Raw genomic sequence first — 20,074 nt, forward strand, 5'->3', positions numbered from 1 at the left:
ATTTCTCCTCTCAAAAGAAGTAGAAGCATATCAAACCTAGGCCATCTATTCACACATTAAAATATTAAAACTTTTAAGAAAAAAGTCTGAGTTTAAATTTCTATCATACTTGTAAAACTTTGATTATTAAAACATTAGTTAGTCTAGAGGTATGAAAAAAGAAACCAGAATAGTAAAATATTTGATATTTCAATTCTTCTTACTAGTTTGAACTAATCTCAATAAGGTCGATTCTGGTTTCGAAGGTAGTAGAACAAGTACTATATGGGTAAGTTTTGGTTCCGCCCTTTTAAAAAATCAATCCAAAAATTAAATCTAGAACCAAAGGTTAGGTACTAAGTCAAGTACTTGACCCGAAACCTTTTTTAAAAAATTTATGTAATAACCAACGTTATTTTATCGAAGAACGAAACTATATCATTTTGTTAAAAAAACAAAATGACATTGTTTTGCCATAACACATAAAAGACCATAAACCTGTCTTTTATATCATAGCATTTTCAAGAAAAAAGGTAAAATATAATTAAATAAGAATTTTTGCATTTAAATTTGATATAATATTTATATATTAGTCAAATTAATAAATATACAAAATTAAAGATCTCTTTAAATTTTGTCAAATAACAAAGCTTCAGTCATTAATAAATTTTTAATAAATATTAAAAACCAGAACATCGTTACTGACTTCTTGTGATTATTCTGTAAATATTATTAAATTATCCTTTTAGAATTTATTTTAATAATTTTGTTTTATTAATTTTTGTATGAAATAGGCCATGAAAATGACATTAATATTTCTATAGTTATTTTAATTTTATAAAAAAATTATAGCAAATATCACATCTTCGGCCAAAAGACTTATTCCCACCTAAGGTTTAGTGTATCTTTAAACTTCTATTTTAATAAGTTTTAAAAACTTAAATATCACCCGCCATTTAATTTTTATTAATACTTATCATTAATTAAAGGGGTAAAAATGTTATTTAATTAATAATATTGAAAAATTAAAATTTTATTTTATTTTTCTCTCTTATTTTTAAAAACTAATAATTTTTTCCTCTCAGAATTTTAAGTTATCCTTTTCCCCCTAGGGTTTCATTCTTTCCCCTTCTTTTCATCAAAACCAATCTTCGACCAACCTCTCATCTATCAGTACTCACTCCCATCTCCAGGACGAAGATGCTATCATGAAGGCCACAACTAAAAGAGGTGTCATTGAAGATTTGTCACACGACACTTCCACTTTGACGAATCTTGGTGTCATCTAGAAGCATCTCTCATGAATCAAAGCACAATGGAAGTAACCAAGATTCGTCACGTGATGGATCTGGACGAAGTGCGATGATCCATTACGTGACAGATTTTCGACACCACTTCCAATAGTCACCTTCATGGCTACGTCTTTATCCTAGAGACAAGAGTGAGCGTCAACAGATGAAAGCCCTACCAAAGAATGATCATAGATAAAAGAAGGGAGGAAGAATGAAAATTTAAAGAAAAAAGTAATTTTTTAAAACTTTTGGATAGGAGAAAATTATTAATTTTTTAAATTAAAAAAGAAATAAAATAAAATTTTAATTTTTTAATATTATTAATTAAATGATATTTTTTTTTATAATTAATAATAAATTTTAATGGGAGTTTGGCCAAAGATAAGAATTTAATTTTTTGTAAAATCGCCAATAAAATTTGATAATAAACAAAACCTTGCGTAGGAATAATTCTTTTGGCCTATCTCTTATGTATATATAAGTTTTCGAATAATATAATAACTCACTCTCGCTCTCTCTTTCAACCTTCAAGTCGCTGCAGTACATGTTAATTCCATTCTCTCTCAATCTTGGGGACGCTTTTTGCGGTATAATTTTCCTTTGGAAGCAACATTTCGGTTCTAGATATTACTTGATCTAAACTCCGTTAACATGACAACTCCACAAATCGCGATTCTTGGCGCCGGAATTTTCGTTAAAACGCAGTACATTCCGCGGCTTTCCGAGATCTCTGACATCGTTTCCGTCAAATTCATTTGGAGCCGCACCGAGGTACACTACTCATTCAATCCAATACTTCAGTTCATTTCTTTCCTTAATTAATGTGAATTATGATTGGTAAATAAGGAATCAGCGAGCAACGCGGTTGAGATTGCGCGTAAACATTTTCGTGGTGTGGAGGCTGTTTGGGGAGATCAAGGACTTGATCGGATTATTAATGATGATTCGATTCTTGGCGTTGCGGTGGTTCTTGCTGGACAATTTCAGGTTTTTTTTTTTTTAATTATACTCAGTTACTTGTTTGGTAACAGTGTGCGGAGTTTAATCTGTGTCTGTTTTTTTTTTTTCTTCTCATTTATTCCGTTTTGTTGCCGTTATTATGTATGTTACCAGTACGTTTCCGGTGCCATAATGGATCATTGTCACAGTGATGGTGCACAGCGACTGTAATGTTACTGTTTTTTAGTATGTTAACATTACAGACATTAGGAAAGTTGCATTCATGTTTATTGTTTACAGGATGAGTGGTGCTATGTGCATAATTTTTATGCATAACTTTGTAGCAAACAATGATGTATCATCATATAATTGAATAGTTGAAAATTAGAAATAAAATAATATCTAATCAAATGATAACATATAATTATTTATGTATAAAATTATACACATACAGCACCAGTATCATTTGTTAGAGTTTTATGTACTTTATTTATTTTATTAAGGGTAGAATAGTCTTTTGGTTTGTAACCATAGTATTTCTTTCTCTCTTCTCTTTGATTCTTTGAATCCATAGAATATGTGTATTCGGTATAAGAGTAGATGTTCTCAAGATCAAATTCACCTTGAACAATCATTTTCTCTTTCATTTGACTTCAGTGTTTGGCTTTCTCTTGGTTCCAATTTGCTTATCTTCTTGACTTGATTGTTATTCCTAGTCTCCTTATGGTTAGAGAAAGAAATGTCAGTGTTTCATATTGCAAAATTAATTAGAATTGAATAATAGATTAATAAGAAAAAGGGTTTATATAGTTACACTGAAATTTATAAAAAGGCTGATCTTCCCTTAGTTTTGTAAGTAATAGACATAATACTCCTTACATTATCATGGCAATATTACATGTCCTAGTAAGTTGCTGTTATCCTCCACTACACCAGTAAAGTTGCTTTACCCCGATTGGACACCAGTATTGTTTCCTTTTCCATACAAAAATGCGTTAACAGTGCTGGCTTTTTTTGGGCCTGTTTGCATCAACACTCTGATCCCAGTAAAGTTACTACCATTACTGAATTTTATATCTGAACTATATTACCCTTTTTTAGGTCTCTGCTAAATTAGAGGTAAAATGGCAACAGTGATATCAGAGTCATTGGCACCAGTACAGTTATTTTTTATAGTTACAGCGATTTTTAGTGATTGCTGAAAGAAAACATTTTGAAATTTAAAAAAAATGTTGAGAGAACTGTGATTCCAGCAAATTGAAGATAATCAAGTCTGCTGAGTACTCTCCTTCCCGAACAGTTGGAACTCACAATTCAATGACTTAGATGAGAATGAGTTGATATCTATAGTTAAGTGTTAAATTAGAAGATAATAAAGTCTTCTCATTACTCTCCTTCCTGAACAGTTGGAACTCAGAGTTCAATGACTTAGAAGAGACTGACCTGATATCTATTGTTAAGTGTTAAATTGGAATACATTTTAGATAGATTATAAGCACACCCTCTTTGGATGACGTGGTCGACCTTTTCTACTTAATCAGTTTTACTTATCATTATCTGGTTGGAAGTGCTATAAAACTATAAATAAAGTGTCATTGCTTACTTTCAAATTAATTCTTGCAGGTTGATATGTCACTGAAGCTTCTGAAGGCAGGGAAGCATGTCCTCCAAGGTGATTCCAGCTAACTAACCCTAAATTGATGTAGTTTGGCTATTTAACCTTTGTAAAAGCCCCACAAGTTAGTATCAGTTAACCTTATATGTTTTATGAACAAAAAGCAGAAGAGATAAGGAGTTTTGTAGAGCTTTCATTCTATATTAGCTTTGTGTCGTAATATCTGATCATTGAAATATATCTTTTGCTGGTTCTTTGTTTTTCCTTCACATGATCTACTAAAATTTTCTTTTGTTTCGACATGCCATGCTTGCTTGGCCATCTTGGTGGAAATGAAGAGAAACCAGCAGCAGCTGGTAAGTTCAATGTTTAACTGACTTTATTCATTTTCCTAGAAGGAAACTTTTATTTTTTTGGTTGGTTGGTTGGTTCTTTGAATCTTCTGCATTGGAATGTACATATTTCATACTGATTCTCTTTTCCTTTTAATGAATGATTTGTTAATTACAGTTGGTCACAAGAATCCAGAGAAGTTAAAGTCATGCAAATTATCAAAATAGGGATCATTTTTAAGACGAAGGATGTTGCTGCAGTATTCAGCTTCCATCAAACAAAATATCTGACATAATAATTAAATAGTTGTGCTAAGAACATGATAAAATGCTTGAAAATCAAAGATGCATTGTTAGTTCTAAAATAAGGATTACACGTCAATTACTAGTCTCTTGTACTCCAAAATCAAAGACAAGAACTTTTAGGACATCAAAATGAAGCCTGTGATTTTATGTCAGATTGATATGATAAGGTGGTTATATCTTCAAACTTTTCCTATACACTTTTCCAGTCCTTATAATCTTCTGAGATATCTCCATCCAGTGTCACTGCTTTCAAATAATTTGATATTTGATTTGTTGTTTTGAATCATCTTTTAACACAAGAAGAAAACTTATCAGCCATTTTGTTACCCTGTCTTGTCTTTCAAGTTATTGTTATATCTGTAATAATTTCTCTTGGTAAATCCCAAGTTTGGCCTATGAAATTTATCTTTTAGCCCATAAACAATTCTTTCATCATGCAGGTATAAGGGAGATAGACAAGGCATTGTCAGGATACAACTCTATTCTTGCCAATGTTCCTGGTCAACCAATTTGGGCTGTGGCAGAAAATTATCGATTTGAACCTGCCTTTGTCAAGGTATATGTTTATGGCATCTGATATAATTTCATTCACAATTGCTAGATGCTGATTATTTCTTTGCAGGCCAAGAAACTAATGGCGGAGATTGGGGATATGATGAGCGTCCAAGTTATTGTTGAAGGATCAATGAACAGTTCTAATCCTTACTTCTCAAGCTCTTGGAGGCGAAATTTTACTGTATGTAATTCGTTGTAATTTGGATGATCATAATTGAATTAGAAAACTTGGGATAAGACTTGGATGTAGAAATAGTAAGCTACAGAATTAGAACTTTGAAATTAAAATAACAATACAAGAGATTGGACTTGGGGTCTCACTATTTAATGGGATGAATTGACCTCCAATTTGACATTTATGTGAATCAAATGAGTAATAAAACCAAAATCAGTACTGTTCTTGTTTAGTTCTATCTTGATAGAAGAGCTGACTAAAATATACAAGGGTTCGACTTAGAGCACTCTCTCTGAATGGAATAGAACATCTAAACCAAAATTAAGAATCATGCATTGTTAATTTACATAACCCTTAGTAGCCAATTCTGTAGATTGAAGACTCTAGATGCTACTGAACTTTCTGACTACCAAAACGTGAGCATGGAGTGGAACAAAGAATCAACCTTTTGAAATCTTAAATAGCATGAATTCATGTATACCAATGTACATAGAATGCTTGCATCTTTTCACTTTTTAAGTACAAAGACTGTTGCTTATTCCTCTTAGGTGTATTATGTTCAGTCCACGAAATTTCTTGCATAATTGTTTATTTAATAGGTCTATTTTTATGCACTTATCATTTTCAACTTTAATCCTTTCATTTTATATGTTAACAAATGTATCTTCCTTATTGGCAGGGAGGCTTCATTTTGGATATGGGGGTTCATTTCATTGCAGGATTGAGGATGGTAATCAGGAAAATTCTATTATACTCTGTAGTTACTAAACTGTAGTTTGGTTTATTGAGAGACCATGTTCTCCTATCCTTACCGAGCTCATTTTGCCTTATGCCAAACCTAATGGCCACAAAAATCTTCGGCTAGGAGACTGTCTAATCACCTCCCATAACTCCACTTCGATGGGCACAACTGTGGGTAAATATGAAGTGGAATTCTTTTTGCATAAAACAGCTTTTTCTTTTTTACTGGTTTCTTGCCGCCAAATTTCTTCTGGCTTGCTTACTTATCACTGCAGAAACCACATAATCACATTATTGCAACAACCACACTTAAAGTTGTCAGGGGTGGGCATTAATTTTGATGAGTATATAGATTTTTTTATTAATGAGCAAAATGATGAGTTTTAACTTTTAGAAATATAGGTTTCTTTTTATGGTTGTATTATTAATAACCAAAAGAATCAGGTTCAACTTTTAGAATATAGGTTTCTCTTTTGGACCCTGTATTAGCCATACCTTAATTTTACATGTGATTTTTTTTTTTTCATTTTTTCCTTTGTGGGAAGCTCATTGGATGTGAAGTTGTCTCTGTATCAGCTACGACCTCTCATGTGGACAAAACATTACCTCCCCCAGATAACATATCATCCAACTTGTCAGTTGTCTCCAGAATGATATTTGATTGTTTGAGATACTTCTGACAAAAAATGGAGCCTTAAATATGAGTATTTGAAATTTCCTTGCCTCAGTCAACTGGAGAATGGATGCTCTGGAGTTTTTGTGATGGTTGTTTCCAGTAGATCTCCAAAGGCATGTGGTAAAGTTATAGTTTAATTCAAACACTTTTTGTTATCATTATTCTTTACCCATATTGTTTGGGAACTTCAGATATTCTGGCGAGTTGTTGGCTTGAAAGGAACAATACAACTGGAGCGTGGAAACCAAAATGGACAGCATGGTTACACGGTATATTGAAATTCTAATTCTTAGTCCTGTGATGGTAATTTATATGTTTGAAAATCATAAATGGAAACCAAACTGGACTCTTTTGATGTTTTTATTGTTCTTTTCGCCTTGAGATTGAAAATATTTTCTAGATTAATTGGCTGTATATTGATATTTTGCAATTATCATAGGTTTTATATTATACTGCTGATGGGCAGTGCCAAAGTTTCTTCTACCCATTTAGTGGAGTGACTGATGAACTTAAAACTTTCATACATGACATTCAGGAGGCTAAGGTACTATGGATGCTAATATTCATTTCTACGTTATTTCCTTCATTATGTTATGGTCTGATATAAAATCACCACTTTCATTCTTGCATTTTAACTGCTTTCCCTCGTTATTTATCATAGTGTCTTTGTTGCTGGTTGAGACTTCGTACGCTAACTTTCCTGATATCATTTTATGGTCTTAAAGCTGTGTGAAATTGAGGTTGTAGGTGGTATGATGTGGTTTCTCTTTTCTTATCATTTTGTGGTTCGTTGCAGAAGGGAAATGGGCATGAAGTAGAGCCCCGCTTGTCATATATTGAAGGTGCCAGAGATGTTGCTATTCTGGAGGCAATGATGGAATCAGGATCCAAAAATGGAGCCCTGGTTCACATTAAAAAATTGTAGGTCGACGATCACATCCTCCGCCTTGGGCAACATGATTCTTGTGCTCTCTTTGTTTTTGGTCCAATATTCTCAGTTCATTCTTCAAAATATGATAGAGGTTAAATACTGCAAACTGGAAGGCGAGATACGGCTCCTCTGTAGTGATTAAATTTCTGAGTGGTTGGCTTGAATTTGTTAGTTAGAGAGGAAGAGGGAAATAAAAATGATAATAATTCTTTGTTGTAGCATGTGTGGGGGTGGGGCAAGAAGCAATACAATGCCCTTAGTAAATTCTTGTTTTATCAGTGTATTGTTTGTGTTTACTGTATTTTATCGTTTTAAAGGCGACTGATTGTGTTTTTTAACTTAAAATGTATTATATGATGTTGCATTTTATAAATTTTCTCTTCGACATACAACAAAACAATACTATTTTAAAAATATTCAAAATAATGTTATTTTACATAAAATAAATAAAATTCGATCCAAATTCTTTCAAAACTAAACATCACCTACAATTTCTCTTCTTTTTTTTTTTCTGTTTCTTACAATAAATTCATGATTCTATCTTTTAATTTGTTGATGTTTGTAAATAGTTTTTCACACAAGTGATTTGATCAACGTAAAAAGTTATCATTTTGTCAAATTTATTTTACAAATATGTATTTTGTTCTTCATTGTTTTTGTTTAAAAAAAAAACTTGAATTTTTATAACGGCCTAATTATTTTTTTTATCTCTATTATTTGATATTATAAATCCAAACATGATTGATCATATTTTGTAATATAATTATTATGATAGTTTTTTTAAATAATAAAGTAGGACATCATAAAAATATTTGAGATATAATATAATTTTTTTCGATTTTTTAAATTTAGGTTTAGGTTTTTTTTTTTTTAAGTAATACTATATATACTTATTTTAAGTATATAAATAAATATATATCTATATATGTTATCACATGATTGAATGTTATTTTATCGTTAATTTAAATTCACCTAATCATATAATGACTCATTTTAAGTATAAATTTATCTGTGTATCTAAAATTAATATATATAGTTTTATTACTTTTTATTACTATTTATTTCTAAGGTGTGTTTTTAATTTTTCAAGAAGGTACCTGTATGACTTGAATTTAACTCGATTGTAAAGAATAAATGAGAAATATAGATAATCTATTCTTGTTAAAGCCCTTCATGTAAAATAGAAAAATAAATTGTCATGATCTATTAATTAGTTATGTGTTTGAGCACCTCTAATTGAACATTAGTTTTGTATTGTGTTTAAAAGTATTGAGACCGTAATTTGAAAATAGATTATATATTATGATATATTAGATTTAATATTTTATTATATAGTTTAATTTGAGATATTATATTAATTTTAACCGTGTGTTTAATGAAATTTGTTAAATTGATGATTGATACTGTTGTATTTTTAAAATATATGAGTGATGATATATTATACTAAATCTCATACTAGTCAAATCGTGTATCTTATCATATATTAAAAATTTAATTTTTTATATTATATATTATATGATATACTTTTTAAAAATAAAATAATAAAAAAATTCTAATTAACATGTTATCATTTTGAAAAATTTTATAGACCCTTCAAAAATTTTAAAACTTCTCATATATATATATATATATATATATATATATATATATATATATATATATATATATATTCTTATTACATCATTATTTTTTTCTTAAAAAGTGTATGACTCCTATTGTAATTATGTGTTATATTATAAGATATGTATCATATTATACAATAAATTTATTATATCATAATAAAAAAAAGGTACGGATACTGAGTTTTTGGACACGTTTCCATAAAAATATATGTTTTTATCAGCCGGATCGGTATCCCACAGACATACCTGTAGTGCTTTCTAGCCTCCTTGCCGCCTTCAAGTCTTTTACAGCTCTATTGTTGGTGGTTGCGCGAGCTTTGACATGCATTAACCAAAGTCTGCATGCATGCCTCAAAATGGCAAAGCATGGAAGCAAAGCAACCCACTTATATAATATTGTAATCAATCAATAGTTAATAACTCTGAAAATTTATGACCATTGATTATAACAACAGTAATTTGAAGGCCAAAGGACTTGTTTTCATTTAAAATATATTATTTTTTTCTAAATTTTTTATCATTAATTTTGAAAATCTCATTTACCTATTCATAACTATTTAAATCTGTTAGTTTTAAAAGTAAATTTAAATTTTATTTTATTTTTCTCTTTAAATTCTAAAAATTAATAATTTTTTCAAACTAACAATTTTCTCCGACTCAAATTTTCAAAAACTGTATTTTCCCCTACGGTTAAAGATCAATAGTAGTAATACAGCATATTTTCCTCACACTAGAGGGTTGCGGTGACGTCTAAATAAAAAAAAACCTCTGGCATGAATACACTTATTTGGAAACGCCAACATCAACACCTATATACAAATATGTCTCAATTTAAGTCTCGAGATTTGTTTGTTCAAATTCTAAGACAAAAAATTTTTCATCCTTAAGCATCAAATTGTATATTTGATCCTTACACAGATATTACTTAGTGGGTAAATATACTTACAAGATCATATATGAATTTATATATTCTTTACTTGTATAAATAGGTCTATTTTGTTTTGTATTTATTTTACCCAGATTCATTTTGACCCAGATTGTATCCGATTAGCTGCACCCATTTGTTAGGTCCAATTATCACATTACAATAATTGGTCATTCTTACCTCCCCGACATGAAGAATAAAAATTCATTGTTGATGAATTTCACATAAAAAATAATTCAATGGTTTTCAGGTGAACACGCCACATGCTAGCAATAAATTGGTGAGTACAGAAATGAATGCATCTTGGCCGACAATAATTTAATCAAGTGCTTGTACTATAGAGAACAAAAATAGATTAATACGGGAACTTTATGGTTATTAATTTGTTCGTCAATATTCCAAAAAGAAAAGGGAAATTAAACAATTACCCTAAACATACGGGGCTTAAATGAAATTGTCTAAATCTGCATAACTTAAAGCAAAAATACCCTTTATACATGAAATGACTGAAATACCCTCATATATGAACCAACCAAATTCATATTCCCACCCAAAATTCCCCCAAATTCACTGTTTCAAATTTTGAAGAATTTTTGAGGCGTTCTATGAGGCTTCGACAACAATGCAATCTTTGGCTTTTCTCATACATTTTTGTAGTTTTCCAATGACAAAAATGACAAAGAAGGTGATTACATCGTCTCTTATCTAGTTTGAATCATTTTGATATTTAGATTTTACCGATTAGATAAAAATTTTGGACATTATTTATTTAGGGTTTTGGTTTTAAAATAATTGATTTTGTGACTTCATTCTTGTTTATTTTGGATGAATTAATTTAGAGTTATTACGTTTTAGTAGGTGTAAGATTGTTTGTTGTTGAAATAGTAGTTGGAAAATATGGCATTTTGAAATCGAAATGTCAGCTCTAGGGAGAAATTTTCAACCTGAGGAATCTCGGGTTTGAGAAATATCCTTAGAGTTGAATTGACGGCATGGTAGAGGGGGGAAATTGTGCATTTTTGAACAGTATTCCACGAGGGAGGGAGGGAAACTTTGATTTTTTAAATATCCCCTTGGCGGGGGGAATGGCAAGTTTTTAAACATTTTGGACTTGTGTGGAGAGAGAAATTGTTAAAGGAGCAAATTGATATTTTTTTAAACATTTAGGACCTGTGTGGGAGAGAGAAATTATTAAGAGGGCAAACTGATAGTTTCTCCAAATTTAAGGTTTATCGATGCGTAGTTTTTGAATTTTATATTTTTTTTTCACATTCTAAAGTTTTTTGACTTTTTCCAAATTATTTTACAACTTTCTTCAAATTATCTAAGTAAATAACTAATTTAATTTTTATTTCATATATAATTTAAATTAGCGACAAATATTTTATGAAAATGTATTTTATTGGATGAATTACACTGTTTTTTTTTTTTAAATTAATTTCATACCACAAAACTATATCAAATTTAAGTTATGGAAACTCAATCAATAGGATATAAAATATTTTTATATTGTAATATGAAGTTAAAAATATTTAAAAAAAACAAGGAAAAGGGTCTTGCATTAAAATTATAACTTGTAAAATATATATTTTTAAATTTTTTCAGACCAACCATGCTTACCACCATTTATCAATCTTTACTTTTCCAACAACAAATGAAAAGGATGTGACCTAAAATTTTGGAAGCCCATTCATTCAATTCGATTTATCAATTTTTCTATCTTCTCTTTATTTTTTCCTTATTTTTTTATTTTTCCTTTTTCCCTTATTTTTTTCTATTTTTCTTTTTCAAAAGTTTAGGAGCAAATTGTTATTTTTAAAAATATTAGAAATGTCAATGAAACTTTTTAATGGGTTTTTAAAAATTAAAAAAAATTCAATAGTGTTTTTGAAATTTTTAATACTTTCTTTAATAATTTTAAAAAAATAGCTGTTATACTTTCAAATAATCAATTGAAATATAATATTTTAAAATTAGTAAAAATTTGATAATTATTTTTTAAAGTGTAAGTGATAAAGTTATATTCAAGGAAGCACGGAAACACTCCAAGGGGTGCGTTTCACCGATTCCGAAACGTTTCCATTTTTGAAACGCCCTGAAACTAGTACGAAATGTTTCGGGGCCATTTTGGAAATTTTAAAAAGATGCAAAGTGCATTTTCAGTACCTAAAACTCGTTTCTTTGTAAAAATCTGATGCATTTCCACTTCTGTAAACATTTCAAACCACACCTCTCATACTGGTTTTGTCTTCTCAATGTTCCGACATCTGAACTTCCTCTCCTCTCCGGCGAAACTCATCTCTCCTCCTTCGTTTTATCCTTCTTCCCACTAGTTGTTGCCTCCTTTCAACTATTTGTTTCATCCTTCAAATTATCAGTTCCCTTCCTGGTATCTGTTTCACTAGTCTTCTCACTATTGATTCCCTCCTCATTTTTCATTCGTTCTCTGCCGAAATGGATCCAAAGCCTGGGAAACATTAAACACCTTTAGAGGGCGTTTGGTTTGGGTAATGTTTAATTACTAAAATAGAAAGATTACCTTGAAGATAGATACTTAGAAGATTACTGGGTATAAATGATTACTATGTTTGATAAAATTTGATAGGTATAAATAATTATTGTGTTTGGTTAAAGGTAATAAAAGATTACTAGTAAATTATTTTACTTAAATGCCATTGAATATAATTATTTTTAAATATTTTTTATATTATTTGTTATATTAATTAAAAATAAATTTATTTTTATCTCAAAAAATTAATAAATAATAATTTTTCTATAATAAACTTAAGATTATCTCAGTAATTTTTAAATACCTAAGGTGAAGGTGGTAATCAGATTACCACCTATATTATTTGCCACGTCAGTATTGGTAATAGAAGATTATTGTAATATTTTATTACTGACAAACCAAACAAGAAAATAAAAGATAGATTACCAAAGTAATCTTAAAAACTCTCAACCAAACGCGCCCTTAAAATACCTGATTATGTGTCCTATTTATAAGTCGCATCCTCTAAATCCATTCACCTGTGTTTTAAGAAAAATGAATTACAAAGAGAGAAGTAAATAACATGGTTGTTAACTGTTGGGTTTTGCGGAGTTTTCTTTTTTTTTTCTTTTCTAATAAGAGGCATGGGTTATAATTTATATTTGCCGGCTCTAAGGTTTACAATGGTAGCAACAATTTCATATTTTACGTAGAGACTTTAATTTATATAGGTCCAACTAGTTCATATTTACAAGCTTACAGTAATAAAAACTTAGTTTTATTGAACATTTTTTTACGCACACTTTTAAATAATTTAAAAGATAAAAAGTTTACACACTAAATAAAAGGAAAAAAATAATAAAAGTAAATTATTCTTATATTATATAAAAATATTTGTATATTTTTAAAAGTTATACCTTTTTAATAAAATTTTGGTATTTATAATAAAATCCTTATATTTTTCATATTTACACGTTTCTCCATGTTTCCGTTTCCTATATTTTTTAATAAAGACGTTTCAACGTTTCCGTTTCGATATTTCACCATTTCCACGTTTCTGTTTCCGTGTTACTTAGGTTATATTAGTAATTTAAATTATTTATTGTTTATATGAAATATTAATAACAGTTTTAAAATTTTAATAAAAAGGATCCAATAATCATTTTAAAAGATTTAAAAAATTTATTAATAAAAATAGATAATAGATAAAAATTAAATTTTTTAAAACTTAAAAAATATAAATTTATCATTTTATCAAACTGTCGTGGGAAATCGGTGACAGCTGTAGTCAACTTAAAAAAGCACTTGTTGACAAAATTGCTGTCATCTCAAGTGTTTCTTCAATTTCTTGCTTTTCAAAGCAATTCTTGCAAAGTGTTTTTACACCTTTTGAGTCTCTGTCTGTGAATTGAACTAATAGACGAAATATACTTAGGACGATTTTGAAAAATTGCATTTAGCTTCTAATTAAGCCATTGTTAACGGATTTTGTCTTTATTAATTATGAAAATTTGAATAAAAACATTCCATTGATAAATTTAACCGTTAATTTTATTAACAGTAAAAGATGAATATAAAATATTATTTTATTATAAATTTAAAAAAAAAAAGATAGAAATTTTTAAATATTTTATTAGATGTATAAATTATATATTATTATTATTATTATTATATGATTTAGAATTATTTTATTTATATATCTCATTATATATTTAAATAATTTTATTTAAAAAAATTACCATAATTTTAGAGATTAACATTATTTATGAAAAAATTAAATTGTATGCCACGTGGGCGAACATCATCAGGCGCGTTTTGCCTGAACATGTCATGCATGTCCTTTTCCTCTTTAGTGGCTGAGTCATTTTACAGAGTCAAGTCAATGGTCCATACACGGTAAAAGAAAATATTTTATTAATAAAATTAAAAAATCCCTTAAAAATAAATTATTTACAAAATTATTAACTATAAATAATTATTATATTTAATTAAATATAATACAAAATATTAATAAATTATTTTAATTAAATATTTTTAGATATAATTATTTTTAATTTTTTTATGTTAATTAAAAATAAATTTATTTTTATTTTAAAAAATTAATAAATAATAATATAATTATAATAAAATTAATATTAATTTAATAATATTTATATTATATTTTTTATTATTAATAAATGAAATAAGATAGCATAAATAATAGAAGGTATAGAACAGAATCAACTATTTATAATCCCCTGCGTACGTACAGCCCAACTCTCCAATCCTGAAAGCAATTCCAGATTTTCTGATGTCAGCCGTCAGATCCTTCACCATCACGTAGCAGCTCCTGATTGAGCACATGCTACCTAACCTAACCATGTGGTCCTTTTTGTGGTTAAAAAAAGGTGGACCCCAGCAGCGGAGCGTATAGTCTGACGGTTTATTACTCGCGATATTTTTACGCTAGAAATATCTCGTGGTTTGAGATTTTGAAACTTGACCCCACCCAATAATATTAATTAATGAGACTTAAATATCAATAATTAGTACTTACTAATTTTGGTATTTTATGCCAAAAATAATTTATTAAAATTTGCCTAATTATTTATTTAATTTCAAAATTGGGCTTTAGAAAGTTTTAAAAGCATGAATATTTCCTTACTCCAAATATTTTTGTAATTTAAAGGTAAAATATTTCAGAGAAAAAAGTTATTTTAGCCAACCAATTTTTTTTTATATAATGTTAAATTTCATGAAATAAATAATTGACAGCAAATTTGGAAAGTAATTAATTATGTTCATTAATTAATGGGAAAACCAAGAAGATGAAGTGCCGAGAATCACACTTTGTAACCGACCGCTGTCTTCCCACGTGTGCCTCTGTTTCTTATGGTTGAAAAGGCTTTATTTTTCAGGACTTAATCTTGCTAAAAATCTAATTATTCAAATTTAATATGATTGAAGTGGGAAAAAAATAGGTCCAAAGTGGGTTCTTGTGAAGAAGTTTTGTTTATGTAGATTGAGATTCTTTTTTCTTCCTGTAGATTTCAACCCACATGCTCCTTTCTTATTTATTTGGATCCACTTCACGCTTCACTCTCTATATTTGTCTTTTCACTTGTTTATTCACTAACATTCCTTCCAACGCCTGAAAAAAATCTGATTTTTCATTTAACTTGTGTCTGTACAAGGTACATTTCTCCCTCTTTTCACCATGCTTTTGCTTCAAAAAAGTGAAGTTGGTTTGGTTGTTGTTCAAAAGATTGAAGCTTTTGTTCACCCTTTTAGGTAATGTGTAATGCATTGTTTTTAAAAGCTCTCAAAGTTGAAGTTTGTTTTAGTGATTTTCTTGCTTAAGTTGAAAGTCAGTTTTGTTTCTGATCATTCATAGTGCTTTTTTCTTTCTTTGTGTTTTTTTTTTGTTTTAGATCTGTTACTAGAGTGCACATTTCTATGTTTGTGTTACATTGATGCTAGTTTTGCTCTTCTGGGTATTTATCTTCTTGTTTGGTTGCTGAGAAATGTTTTTCTAAGAAAAGAATCAAAAGGGTTCCAGACTTGAAATCTGTTTTACTTGTCTTTTGAAAGCTTGTTGCAGCACTGAGATGTCATTTCTCTTTTGTTTATATCTTGTATTATGGCTATCAAATGGAGGCTATGGGTTATAATTGTTACTCATGTTTTTTTCTTTTTTGTTCTGATTTTTGCAGGTTTTTGGTGCATTCTGGTAATTGATGAGGTTCTTTTATCTATTTCTTTCTCTTTTAGCTTATTTGAATGATTGTTGAGAATCTTGGAAATTCAAGCCATTCAGTAGTCAGAATTTGATTTTTCTGAGTCTTTGTTGTATCTTGTGTAATTGAAATTATCCTTTGGGTGCTTCTGGTTTGTTAGTACACATTTTGGAAGATGCAGAGGCCTCCACAAGCTGTAGACTTTGCTCTGAAGGAGACCTCGCCCAAGATTGGGGCAGGGGCCGTTACAGGTGATAAGCTGTCGTGCACCTATGACCTCGTTGAGCAAATGCAGTACCTTTATGTCCGGGTTGTTAAGGCGAGGGACTTACCTGGTAAAGATGTTACTGGTAGTTGTGATCCCTATGTTGAAGTGAAACTTGGAAACTATAAGGGAGCTACAAAGCATTTTGAAAAGAAGAACAATCCTGAATGGAATCAGGTTTTTGCTTTCTCAAAAGAGAGGATTCAAGCTTCCGTTTTGGAAGTTTTTGTGAAGGATAAGGATGTTGTTTTGGATGATTTAATTGGTAGGGTAATGTTTGATCTCAATGAAGTTCCCAAACGGGTTCCTCCTGATAGTCCATTGGCGCCGCAGTGGTATAGGTTGGATGATCGGAAGGGTGTGAGGGTTAAGGGAGAGTTGATGTTGGCTGTTTGGATGGGAACTCAAGCAGATGAGGCATTTCCTGATGCCTGGCACTCAGATGCTGCAACAGTTGGCAGTGAAGGAGTTACAAACATTCGGTCAAAGGTGTATCTATCTCCCAGGCTTTGGTATTTAAGGGTCAATGTGATTGAAGCTCAAGACTTGCAACCTGGTGATAAAAGTCGGTTTCCAGAAGTTTTCGTGAGGGCTATTCTTGGAAACCAGGTATTGAGAACTAGGATATCTCAAATTAAGACTATTAATCCATTATGGAATGAAGATCTGATGTTTGTAGTCGCTGAGCCGTTCGAGGAGCCCTTGATTCTGACTATCGAAGATAGGGTGGGATCAAACAAAGATGAAGTTCTTGGAAAGTGTCTGATTCCTTTGCAGATGGTGCAGAGGAGATTGGACCACAAGCCTGTAAACTCTAGGTGGTTTAATCTTGAGAAACATGTAACTGTAGAAGGAGAACAAAAGAAAGACACTAAGTTTGCCAGTAGAATTCATTTGAGGATATGTCTGGAGGGTGGTTATCATGTTTTAGATGAATCAACACACTATAGTAGTGACCTTAGGCCAACTGCAAAACAGTTATGGAAGTCCAGCATTGGGTTATTGGAGGTTGGAATTCTTAGTGCTCATGGGCTGATGCCAATGAAGACAAGAGATGGGCGAGGAACTACAGATGCTTATTGTGTGGCCAAATATGGGCAAAAATGGGTGAGAACAAGGACTATTGTGGATAGCTCCTTTCCAAAGTGGAATGAGCAGTACACTTGGGAGGTTTTCGACATATGTACTGTCATCACAGTAGGGGTTTTTGATAACGGACATATAGGTGGAGGTGGAAAGGACTCGAGAATTGGGAAAGTGAGGATTCGATTATCTACGCTTGAAGCTGATAGAGTTTATACACACTCATATCCACTTTTATTCTTGCATTCTTCAGGGGTAAAAAAAATGGGAGAAGTTCAGTTGGCTGTGAGATTCACATGCTTATCTTTTGTTAACATGATGCATATGTACTCTCAACCATTGCTACCAAAAATGCACTACATTCATGCTTTATCTGTCATTCAACTTGATAGCTTGAGACACCAGGCCATGCAGATTGTCTCGACGAGGCTGAATCGAGCTGAACCACCATTGAAGAAAGAGGTTGTGGAGTATATGCTTGATGTAGATTCACACATGTGGAGTATGCGCAGAAGCAAAGCTAATTTTTTCAGAATTATGAATGTTCTAAGTGGGTTGATTTGTGTTGGTAAATGGTTTGATCAAATCTGCAATTGGAAAAACCCAATTACAACCATTTTGATTCACATCCTTTTTATCATTTTGATACTCTATCCTGAGCTCATACTCCCAACAATTTTTCTCTACCTTTTCCTGATTGGGATATGGAACTTCCGTAGGAGGTCAAGGCACCCACCTCACATGGATATGCGACTGTCTCATGCTGAAGCTGCTCATCCTGATGAACTAGATGAAGAGTTTGACACATTCCCAACTTCACGAGGATCAGACATAGTTCGACCAAGATATGATCGCCTGAGAAGCATAGGAGGCAGAGTTCAGACTGTGATCGGTGACCTGGCGACTCAAGGAGAGAGGTTTCAGTCTCTGCTGAGCTGGAGAGACCCCAGAGCAACTACTCTATTTGTAATTTTCTGTTTGATTGCTGCTGTAGTTCTTTATGTTACTCCAATCCAAATTATAGCCCTACTCTTAGGCTTTTATGTGCTAAGGCATCCGAGATTTCGCCACAAACTCCCATCCGTTCCTCTCAACTTCTTCCGGAGGTTGCCTGCTCGTTCAGATAGCATGCTGTAAGCATAACTGGATCGCCCTCAGCTGTGCAGTTTCTGAAGCAGGAAAGATGTAATGGCAGGAAATCAAGACCTTAATTCAGTAAATTTCATGAATTGTTGTAGCTTGTAGTTTGCTTATTTGTTGTTCATTTGATTAATGTTGTTCATGTGAAAGCTTTCAGTTTGTATTAAGTTGTGCATTGTCACTTTATTTATATTAGTAATATAATTTGATTTGAGTCTAATCACAGGTAAATTTATCCTTGGTCTAAGCTTTTGCGTCATGGTACAAGTTGATTCAATTATAATTCAATTGTTCATGTAGGGCTAATGGTAATGTAACCCTCACTTGGACGTATTTTTATCCCCATTTCGACGATCATGGTTTCCAAATATTGATGTTCACTTGGACTATAGTTCACTCTCAGAAGACTTGTCTCTTGTACTCCAAAATAAAAGACAATAGCTTCTAGGACATCAAAATGAAGCCTGTTATTTTTGTCAGATTGATATGATAAGGTGGTTATATCTTTAAACTTTTCCTGAACACTTTTCCAGTCCTGATAATCTTCCGAGATATCCCCATCCAGTGTCACTGCTTTCAGATACTTTGATCTTCTATTTGTTGTTTTGAATCATCTTTAACACCACAAGAAAACTGTCTGGCCTTTCGAGTTATTGTTATATCTGTAATAATCTCTCCATGTAAATCCCAAGTTTGGCTTATGAAATTTCACCTTTAAGTCAATAAACAATTGTTTCATCAGGCAGGTATAAGTGAGATAGAAAAGGCATTGTCAGGCTATTATCTGTGCCAATGTTCCTGATCAACCAATTTGGGCTGTGGCAGAAAATTTTTTATTTGAACCTGCCTTGTCAAGGTATCTGATATGGCATCTGATATAATTATGTTCACAACTTGCTAGATGCTGATTATTTCTTCACAGGCCAAGAAACTAATGGCGGAGATTGGGGATATGATGAGCGCCCAAGTTATTGTTGAAGGACCAACGAACAGTTCTAATCCTTACTTCTCAAGGTCTTGGAGGCGAAACTTTACCGTATGTATTTCATTGTAATTTGGATGATCAAAATTGAATTAGGGAACTTGAGATAAGACTTGGACTAAGAAATAGGAAAATACAGAATCAGAACTTCGAAAATAAAATAACAATATAAGAGATTGGACTTTGGGTCTCACTGTTTAATGGAATGAATTGACCTCCAACTTGACATCTATGAAACAAATGAGTAATAAAACCAAAATCAGTACTGTTCTTGTTTTAATTCTATCTTGATAGAAAAGCTGAATAAAATAT

General features: G+C 31.0%; 2 protein-coding genes across 5 annotated transcripts; both read left to right on the forward strand.

Annotated features, from left to right (window-relative positions):
* The first annotated feature begins 1,751 nt into the window (after positions 1-1,751).
* On the forward strand, positions 1,752-7,879 carry LOC123205633 (uncharacterized protein YMR315W-like). 2 transcript variants are annotated; one of them, XM_044622646.1, is made up of 12 exons: positions 1,752-2,042; positions 2,118-2,258; positions 3,834-3,882; positions 4,164-4,181; positions 4,904-5,019; positions 5,086-5,199; positions 5,873-5,923; positions 6,480-6,568; positions 6,663-6,723; positions 6,802-6,879; positions 7,050-7,154; positions 7,410-7,879. In XM_044622646.1, exons 1-12 carry the CDS (start codon positions 1,923-1,925, stop codon positions 7,533-7,535), a joined length of 1,068 nt encoding a protein of 355 aa, XP_044478581.1. In that variant the 5' UTR covers positions 1,752-1,922; the 3' UTR covers positions 7,536-7,879. The 2 variants fall into 2 exon arrangements, with proteins under 2 accessions (XP_044478581.1, XP_044478580.1); XM_044622645.1 differs by having other exon boundaries at positions 1,756-2,042; positions 7,407-7,879.
* Positions 7,880-15,505: 7,626 nt separating this feature from the next.
* LOC123205632 (FT-interacting protein 3) lies at positions 15,506-19,000 on the forward strand. Of its 3 annotated transcripts, XM_044622644.1 has the most exons (3): positions 15,506-15,749; positions 16,269-16,285; positions 16,453-19,000. In XM_044622644.1, the coding sequence occupies exon 3, from the start codon at positions 16,468-16,470 to the stop codon at positions 18,775-18,777; it is 2,310 nt and encodes a 769-aa protein (XP_044478579.1). In that variant the 5' UTR covers positions 15,506-15,749; positions 16,269-16,285; positions 16,453-16,467; the 3' UTR covers positions 18,778-19,000. The 3 variants fall into 3 exon arrangements, with proteins under 3 accessions (XP_044478579.1, XP_044478577.1, XP_044478578.1); XM_044622642.1 differs by having other exon boundaries at positions 15,506-15,846; positions 16,269-19,000; XM_044622643.1 differs by having other exon boundaries at positions 16,269-19,000.
* The last annotated feature ends 1,074 nt before the right edge of the window (positions 19,001-20,074 follow it).

This window comes from Mangifera indica, unplaced genomic scaffold (assembly GCF_011075055.1).
Source record: "Mangifera indica cultivar Alphonso unplaced genomic scaffold, CATAS_Mindica_2.1 Un_0010, whole genome shotgun sequence".
Lineage (NCBI taxonomy): Eukaryota > Viridiplantae > Streptophyta > Magnoliopsida > Sapindales > Anacardiaceae > Mangifera > Mangifera indica.